The 9995-nt window shown below is 43.6% G+C and overlaps 1 protein-coding gene across 1 annotated transcript in view; it reads left to right on the top strand.

The window, feature by feature from the left end:
* Window positions 1-9995, top strand: part of GALNTL6 (polypeptide N-acetylgalactosaminyltransferase like 6) — a gene marked incomplete at its 5' end in the record, with an annotated part of 168587 nt that overhangs the window by 154271 nt on the left and 4321 nt on the right. The window contains one exon of the mRNA XM_006022236.2: window positions 7741-7890. Coding sequence (XP_006022298.1) covers window positions 7741-7890 — 150 coding nt within the window. The remainder of the gene's footprint in view (window positions 1-7740; window positions 7891-9995) is intronic.

Here is a 9995-nt window from a genome sequence, read left to right as displayed (position 1 = left end):
AGGGGGTTCAGCATAGACAAATGCAGGGTGCTGCACCTTGGGAGAAGGAATCCACATCATACATACAGACTGGGGTGGAAAGGGATCATGGAGTCATTATTGACTCCAAGATGAACATGAGCCGCCAATGCCAGACCGCAGCCAGCAAGGCCAGCCATACCTTGTCATGGATCCAAAGGTGCATCTCAAGCTGGTCCAGAGAGGTGATACTCCCCCTCTATGCAACTTTGGTTAGGCCACAGTTGGAGTACCACGTCCAGTTCTGGGTGCCGTACTTCAAAAGGGATGTGGCCAGCCTGGAGAGGGTTCAGGGGAGGGCCACCTGCTTGGTGAGAGAGCAGCAGGACAGGCCCTATGAAGAGAGACTGAGGGACCTGAACCTGTTCAGCCTCAGCAAGAGGAGGCTGAGGGGGGACCTGGTGGCTGCCTACAAGCTCATCAAGGGGGATCAACAGCAAATAGGCAGAGTGCTTTTCTCCCCAGCACCACCTGGGGTGACAAGGAACAATGGTCATAAGCTGATGGAGAATGTTTAGGTTGGAGAACAGAAGGCAATATTTTACAGTTAGGGTGGCCAAAATCTGGAACCAACATCCCAGGGAAGTGGTCCTCGCCCCTACCTTGGGTATATTCAAGAGGAGGTTGGACGATCACCTGTCTGGGGTCTTGTGTACCCAGCATTCATTCCTGCCTGTGGCAGGGGGTCAGGCTAGATGATCTGTTCAGGTCCCTCCTGACTCTAGCTACTATGAAACTATGAGCTTGGTTAAAAGAGTGCTAGAAACAGCTATAAAAACACCACCCCAAATTTTTCCTCACTCTTTGTGGCTTATAGGTGTAACCCAGGCGGTACTCCAAAAGGTACCCCCTCTCCAATTGAAGAGATCAAAGCAGGTGCATAAGCGCTGTGGGAGGTGTAGGGACTCTCCTCCCCCTAAAGAGCAGAGCCAGACCACCACTGAGGACTTAATCACATACCTTTTAATGAGGGAACAATACTGGGAACATAACAGGCATGATCAGGGGGTATAGTGGGCACTACAATGCCCCAAGGGGCAGGATTCAACAAAGGTTAGACACTGACAATCATTGACAAAAGACAGGGTTAACAAAATATAAAACACAACCAGCAGAGCAAACAATACTGGTTGGGGAAATATAAAAAGGCACAAAATGCAAAATATCAAAGGACAAAGAAATATAGGGCCTAGGTATCTGGAAGGGGGAAAAACACAATGGCTCCTTTCCACTGCAAGAGGAATTTCTCCTTGTTAGCTCACTCACCCCAAGTCACCAAAGCTGGGACTTGAATTTGGATCTCCCATGTGGTAGGCAGAAACACTGCCACACAGCCACCAGTGCTGGTTTTGCTACAAGCTGCTAGGGATCTTGACCTTCCTGCAGCCCCTGCCTCACGTCAAGCTGCTTGGTCTCTGATTAGAGGACCTGGAAGCCAAGCTGGGAACCCCTCAGGTCCCTGCTCAGATCCTGAAGCAGGAAGCCTCTCCTGCTGCCCACAGCCTCTCATAGGGGATCCTGGAGCCCAGCAGGAAGCCTCTCCTGCCAGCCACATGCTGCGCTGCTGAGGGTCCAACTGCTGCCTGCAGGTCCTGCTCCTTCAGGCTCTTCTGGGGCAACTGCTCCCACCCCGCTGGCTCAGGTCTTTGAAGCTCCTTCTTCATGGTCCCTCACTGGTTTCTCCCCTGAGTCACCCATGCTGCCCCTTTTATCCCCCTCCAGGTGACCCAAGGGGCCAATCAGGGGACATGAGGGGTGAGTCTCTGGGGCCAGATTGGTGAGAAATGGGACTCCCAAATCCTCCAATCATCTTTTGCCCTTTCAAAACCCCTGGGCTAGGTCACTGCCAGCTAGCCCATCACACAGGATTTCTGCATATGCTGATAGTATTTTGTGCTGAGTATTTTATTACTGTATCCATTTATATTTTCATAACATATTTTGCTACACATCAGGTAACTTTCTATCAAAAATGTATGGGTACATCTGTAGAGTAAAATTGTGGCAGGATGTGACTTGTATAACAAATTAATAGATAGTGACCCTGCCCTGAGACAGAGAAGTCAGCTTCTGCACCAGAATTTGTTCTTGTTACCATATTTATTCGATTCCAAGGTGAGGTATTTTCCTCATTTAACATGGGAGGAAAGCCCCTCATCTTGGAATTGAAAATGAGGTGGCAGAGGACAGGCAGATGTCATGCCTCTGCTGCTGCCAGGTTGGATTGTGGCCGGAGCAAGTATATGGTTCATGCCCCAGGCTGGCATGGGGCCAAAGCCAGAGCAAAGTCAAGGTAAACAACATGGGGAGAGGGAAAGGGGCAGAAGCTGTGGGGAGCTGGAGCAGAGGCAACAGCCCCCTCCGCACCCTCCACCACTGTATTCGGGTAAATGTAGTATGTCATGAGGCATAGGAAGGAAAGATGCATCCGTTAACAGTATTCCTTTGTGACACTTCCTTATAACAGCCTGCAATGGTTAGAATAGACACCTTAAATCACAGAGCTCCAAAGGTACTAGCAGGCAAAACAACAGACAAAAAAACTAGTGATCCGATTTTTAAGTTTTTGGTGAGTGGGAGAGCTGGAGAGAACAGCTTTGCTGTTTTAGACTCTGAAAATGAAGATCGAGTACTCTTCAACAGAGAGGAAAACAAGGAATATGCTTTTACTAGCAAGAAAGCCGTCTGGATGATTGCATGATTCAGTAGGTCCTTCCCATTTCTAACTGCTAAGTGTATGTTCTAAAATCAGGCAGAGGGCTGATGAGATTAGCAGAGTAAAACTACATCTCTGTCCTTTCCTGAATCCTGCTTACTTGCTTTGGAACAAATAGACGAGAAATGAATGGGCACATGGCAGGCTGCCTAGGGGAACATAGAGATATTTCTCCCTTTTGTGAACAAGTAAACGTTTTATCTGACCATCTTGCAAAGGAAGGTGCTGAATGGTCTCAATTCCTGATGACTGCAATGAGAATTGAGGCTGTGTTGCACAGGATCAAATCTTATAAACAAGATGATGTAGTAATAAGCAATATGATTTTGTAAAGGAGAGACTACTGCAGCCAAACTCTAGCTGTCTTGACACAGCTACGGGTTTAGTGAATTTAATTTATCAAGACATGCATATACCCCCTTATCTAAAGTGAATAGCGAACTGGACATATGCTTTCAGGCTAAAGCTAACATTAGAGTGCAGACAATACTGACTGACAGAGCATATTAATGGTAGCAGAACACTGTCTTTATCCTGCACAGTGTTAACAGCTGCCATAAATGAGTTTTGATGTATAGACAATGTCAGATTTAATTATAAAATCTTCTTTTTAGGCTGAGTGGAAGTATCAATTAACATGTTTATGCTGAGGCAGCTAGAAACAATAGAAGCTATTGCCCTGGTAATGCTGGATGGGCTAAGTGGCAGTGCCTGACAAGCCAGGTAGGCTGAGCAACTATCTGACTGTAAACATAGGAGATATGAGATATTTTGGCATGTTCTGTGTGTATAAGAAGAGAAGACCAGCATACAGTAAGGGAGACAGTTATTGGAAACAGAGAGACAATACACTCTTGGGGTACAGAACTCACTAGAGACATCTGCTGCTATAGGATTTTGTGTGTGCTCCTTGAAAATACACAAGGTCACACTAAAGAATATACCTGATTTATATCCTCCATTTCTGAGGTTACTTTTATAATGCTATCACCAGGGACAGACAGCATTTGCTGCTGGAGATAGGAAAAAATAGATAGTGGTTCAAAGAGCAGCTCTAAGAAGAGGAGGAGGAGGAAGAAGAAATAACCCATCTAGAATGAAGGTTTTAATATCCAGTATTTCTGAAACTACCAGGGCTAGAAACGAGAGCTGCATACAGTCACAAACCCATTATTTTCAGCTTTCAGACAGGATGGCCTACAACATTAATCTCTCCTTCTAGCAGTTCCAAAACAGCCATCTACAGAAACCGGGAAGGAATTGAAAAGGGAGTCTGGGCACAGGCTGGTTATCATAATCTTTAGATGTGAGGGTCAGGTTGTGATCTTTTACATCCACATCATTCTGTGTAGCAGCGGTTCTCAGATCCCAGGCTGAAGTTCACAGATCAGCAGTGGTCTGAGGCCTGTTACTGCTGCTGCACAGAAGTACATTTTGGCTTAGTACATGCATTTAAAAAGCCTGAGCCTGAACTGATTCAATCTTTGCAGGTTAATCTAATCTGCATAGACTGAACCAATTTGCAAGTGAATAGACATTCACTTTTGATTCTGGAAATGCAGCCACATGTCTGCAGTGGCTCAGGCTAGAAGCCCGGGGGGGGATTAGAGTGAGCCCTCTCCTCCATTCAGCAGTAGCCATAAGGCTGAATGGAAGCTGACCAGGCGTTTTGGGGGGGGGGTGCGGCAGGGGCACGTGGCCATGCCCTGGCAGACCTGAGTATGATTGGGGAGGGATTTAAACCCCTACCCCGGCCTGCAGGGACCCCAGCTGGAATGTGCCTGGAGGGTGAAGGGGGAAAGAACCCTTGCCAGGGTTGTCCCCGAGGGTGGGGCATAGCCAGATGCCAGCCAGGGCATTGCCTCAGGCAAAGTGGGGGTGGAGGGGTAGGGAGGGGGATTAAACTCCCCTGTCTCCCCTCTCTTGCACAGGCTGGCCGGGCTCTGGCCACACCCCCTGCCATGCAGGCAGCCAGCAGGGGGGAAAGCCAGGCAGACCCCGGCTGGGGTCCCCATGCCCATGGGGAGAGGACAGACAGGGGAGTTTAGTCCCCCTGAGCCTGTTGGCCCATGCATACCCCTTCCAGTCCAGCAGAGAAAAGTCTAGCAGAGGCTGTTCTGCCCCCACCAGGCAGACTGGGCTGTGCCAGCTGGGTTTCCCACCCCCACCCCCTGTCAGCCAGCCCTCACTGCTCCAGCTAGAGAGCAGGGAGACAGGGCCAATCCTGTTTTGTTCTAGCAGACAGCATAGCCCAGGGCTGCAAAGCATGCTGGGATGCTGGTGGCCTCTGATTGAACTTGAACCAGGAAGGAGTCTGGGACAGAAGTTCCATAAATGGGTTAGACCTAAATCATTTAAGTCTGACTATATTCAACCAGGTTTATCTTAAACCAGTTTCGGGCATTTTGAAACTGGTTTATGTGCACTGGACTTCTGTTGTGTTACAAGTTTAAACCAGTTTCAGATCACTTAAACTGGTTTATTTGTAACTCCTGTCTCAAGCCTTTGAGAATCAAGCAGTGAAGATTAGAAAATGACTCATGAGTCAGGAGAGGATTTACTGGTTTCAAATCAATCAGAAGAGTTAGAAAACTGTAGAATGGTTGTTCCACACTGGTAAGAAGCTGGTATTCCCATGTTTCTCCTGTTGACTGTCAGTCATTCTTTGGAGCCTCAGGTTTCTGACTTGTTCTGTAGACTAGCAGTGATTTTGTTTTCTACCCTCTCAGGTTTCTGGGTTTTATAACACAGCAGCCTTGCTTCATTCTGCTATGCTGAGTCCAGCTTCTTGTCCTGATAATGACATAATAAGATGTCACTGTAGAGTATGTGAGGCTTCTTCAGAGAAGGATTTAACCTTTTGCAAAATGAGGATCGGGTTAAAAATAAAGTTAAAGCTGTCCAGTGTGCTTTCCTGTAGATAAAGGTAACATAATACTCTGGGGAAAAGAGGAAGTAAGCATAGCACAGAATCAGGCTAGAAAAATCCTGGGTAGAGAACCTGTAATGCAGAAACAAATAGGAAGTGACAGCAGCTAACAAAAAGGACCTGAGCTCACAATGAGGTGCTGCAGCAAAAAGCAAATATTATTCTGATATGAAATGTACACACTGTGGACTTGCCTGCAGGCCAAGGGAGGTAATAATGCCTCTTTGTGTCATATCCATACAACCACATTTGGAGTACAGTGGAGCATTTTGAGATGCTTAATTTTTAAAAAGCGTAATTTTCTTAAAAGAAGCCGAGGATGAATATTACAGTGAAAGGGCTAAAATGTGGGACTGATGGTAGAGATACTCAGGATCAGAGTTTGATTTCATTCACTGGAAGGGTCTTAGTATGGATTTTTGAAGGTGTGATAGATCAGGGTATATCTATACTGCAGAACCAACTGTTTAACCAAGCTAGCTCAGGTACCAAAAGCAATGTAGTCATAGCAGTATGCAGCTTCTGTGCAGTGTAAATTATACCATTTGGAGCCCCGTACTGCTGCAGTTAAATTGCTTCTAGTACCCCTGCTGGCTTAGGTATCTCTACACACTGCAATCTAGAGTTCAGGGAATCCGCAGCCACTCAGTGGTCCAAAGGACAGAGTTGTTAGCACAAAAAATAGCTTTCAGCAGGGGTAGCACATTGCTGAGGAGCTAATACTAACATTCAGTCAAAAGCTGTTGGCCACCTGAAAAGAAAAGGCATGTTGCAAATTTAGATTTGGTGCCATCAGGTCTGTCTCCTGTGTAACTGCAAAACTGTTTGTCACAGCATTTATTTCAACTAACTGGTCTCTGATGGAGCAAGATGCTTATTCTGACTCCAGCATCTCCCTCACACTTGCATAAAAGGAGTTATAATGTCTTGTAGGTAAATGACAAGATGCAGAGCAGAGGAACCGGGGAAGCAATTTCTGTTCTGAGGAAAAAAGTGGGGCAAAGAAAGGACATGCTAACACTTAGCATAGACAGACATGCATGTGAAGTGTTCCAAATTTGAAGTGTTTGGAGGCCACTCCAATTTGGAGGGTCTCAAATTCAGTGCACATGAGCACTGTGTATGATCCCCACCCCCAGAGCACTACAGAATGGCTGACAAAGCATGCAGTGGCGGGGCTTTCCAGCCAAGGGCACGGAGAATAGAAATGCCTGCATTCCTCAGCCTCTGGAGGACAGCCAAGAAACAAGGAAGTGTTTACTTCCCTTGCCTGTCTGCCCTGCTCTCCCCCACCCTCAAGGGGGAGAAAAGCAGAGCACTGTGAGTTGCCAGAGGACTGATCAATTCTGTCACATTCTACCGGAGCATGCACAATATGTTTCATAAAGTATTTTTGCACTGCAAAGATGCTCCTCTTTTTTGAGGGTCATTTTTAAAGGACTTCTTCAGCCTCAAGCATCTGCAACTTCACAGCTTGTAGCACTTCAAAGGCACTTGGAGTACTTCAAATAGCATGTTTGTCCGTGACTGTTCTTTCTTATAAATAAAGGAAACTATGTTAAAAGCCTAGCCCGGAGGAAAGATCTGTCCAGGTAACTGATTGTGTCCTTGGTCGTAGAGATTTCTAAAAAAAGGTTAAGAGAAATGGTTCATGTTTAAGGCTCAGTTAGGAATATCATCTGAACCCCAAGTGTTTTATAGGGCTGTATTGTCTACAGTTCCATGGAATACTGCCCAGAAACAGGATTCTTGAGGCTTATTCATTTCATTTGTGGTAGTAACTCAAGATCCATCCCTCTCTGTTTATAGAATTAGGAAAACAACTAAGACCTGGTTCATCTACTCTAAACTTCTCCTTTTTTGCCATGAACCAGCATTTGTTCTTTGCTGATGTTTGCTCCTGTGAATGGGCTCATTTAACAAATGTAACTTTGCATTGCCAGAACACGTAGATGAATCATCTAATTAAATGTAAAATATGATGTGCAAAGTATGAATGTGTACACTGGTTGTGTTTTGTGTTTTTAAATGTCTTGAAACAACCATATGTTATTATCTTGCCTGGTTGTTTTCCTAGCTGTTTACCTTTGGTTGGAGAGAAGACATCCGCCCCGGGGAACCTCTTCACACTAGGAAGTTCTGCTTCGATACCATTTCACAGAGTAGCCCTGTCATACTGTATGACTGCCATGGGATGAAGGGCAACCAGCACTGGAGCTATCGGAAGGTTGGAGTCACCTTGGGTCATTTTAAGAGGTTCAAGTCTGTACTGTATTTAGAGATGGTTATATCTGTCCACCTAAAATAATTTAAAATCCATCATGATTTATTCCAATTCCGCTTTAAATGGATTCTCTGTAGACTGTGTTTCTTTTCAATGCACACCGTGTAAGTTTGCAGTTTTTTAGGTCAAGTTTAAATTAATATGGATTTGATCCAACACAGAGTGAGCTGCATATTCCCTGAAAAAGCCTTACTATTTTGGCACTTCCAGACATGCATGTCATTTTAACAATAATGCCACTGAGAATATTTTTATTCACTGTGACAGCAGTAAGAAATGCTGTTCATGAATTAAATGTTATCATTTTGCTGTACTTAAAAGATTACAATTAACAGCTCAATCTAAAAAAAACCCCAAACTCCTCCCCGCCAAACCTCCAAAACAAAATAAAAACAAAAGAATTCACATTAAAATACCACTGTAATCCTCCAAAAAGTAGGGATTTAAATGAGATGTAGGTATCATTCTGATCTGCTAAATTTTAGCCTATTTTTATGTATCTCAAAAAAAGGAGGAGCTTATGCTGGAAACTGTGTCAGACCTTAGTTCAGGGCAAACAAGCCTATAGGAACACTACCAGGATTTCAAATGACATTGTTAATGAAAGGTTCTTATATATATCTAACTTAGTTAGTTTGTAAGGTGAAAATCTATCCTGCTGCCTCATTGTTAACAGTAACAGGTTAAACCCGTTCATTGCTGCTCTCACTTGTAATCTGTGCTGTGATAGATCATTGCACTATTCTTCTCATCCACTCTTTATCATCACATAACCATCATCCCCGTATTCCCATGTTTACTGGAGCTGAGTGTAATGGCCAAGATTGGACAAATCTGCTGGATTTTCTAGTATGAAATGAGACATTGTAGTGAGTTTAACTATAACGCTTAGAAACAGGTTAGCTACGTCTGCTATTTTCCTAAGGTATCTAATTATTGACTTTTGCCATTTGATCCAATATTTACATTGCATTCAGATCCGGAAATGTGATCTCTTCACAGCTAAGCTGGCATTAATAATACAGCTAGAGAAGGCATGGGCCAACTCTTTGACTGTGCAAATTAGCATTGTTCTGTTGCTGAGTTACCTCCATAATAATACTTTCAGAACCCTTCCAATTTATCTTAATACTTATCCATGCTGCTAGAAAGAAGCTTTGACAACTTTAACACTTCATTGGTGCTTAATGAACCAAGTATGTGACAAAATACAGCTCCAGTGCTGTCTTCTATATATGATTCATCACCTTTGTGGGTAAGACCCAGTAGATGGCCAAAGAAATAACAGTATTGTAAAAAAAATCTTTAGTTAAGTCCCATGTCTAGCTTTGTTTTTCTTATCTAGAGGATTCAAATCATATATAAAAAGTCTAAGTACAAGGTGAATTTATAGCTGATTTATAACTGATTAAAAATCCCTCGATAGTGAAAATGTGAAATATTCAAAATTAACTAACACAAAAACAAACCTTGGTTGTTAAAAGGAGTAAAATATACAAGTATTGTGTATTGTTTAGCCCTAAACCATAAAGCTGAGGAGCCACATCAGCATAGAAAATGAATGGATAAATATATTCCTTTTTCTCTGAGATAATTTTTAAAACTTTGCTTGAATATATATTAAATATGCTTTGATTGCCTTTCACTTGGGTTCTTTTTCTTCAGCTGAATCTACATGAGAAAATTTGCCAGTAAAGTTTTACTAGCAAAATCCTTTTAGTGTGAATATCTCTGACTTTAACAAAAAAAGTACTGGTTCTCCAAGGGTAATAAGCCATTCCAGTGAAAGTGCTTTTATGTCAATGTATCTGTATCTAAATTAGGGTTTTTGCCAACCTAGATATGTCACAAAAAATCACCTCTCTAATCGCTACTGCTATGCTGGCAAATGTTCCTAGCACAGACCTAGCCACGGTACTTTTAAAGTATTTTTTTTTAATTTTAAACTACTTTTTCAAAGAGCATAGAAAGAATAAGCACGTACAGTTAAACAATAGCCCCTTTTGAAAAAACAGATCATGCTACTCCATTCCACTCCTACATACATA

The sequence above is a fragment of the Alligator sinensis genome, unplaced genomic scaffold (genome assembly GCF_000455745.1).
Source record: "Alligator sinensis unplaced genomic scaffold, ASM45574v1 scaffold211_1, whole genome shotgun sequence".
NCBI classification, from domain to species: domain Eukaryota; kingdom Metazoa; phylum Chordata; order Crocodylia; family Alligatoridae; genus Alligator; species Alligator sinensis.
Note: the sequence above shows the minus strand (reverse complement) of the source record. Positions and strands in the feature narration are given on the sequence as shown.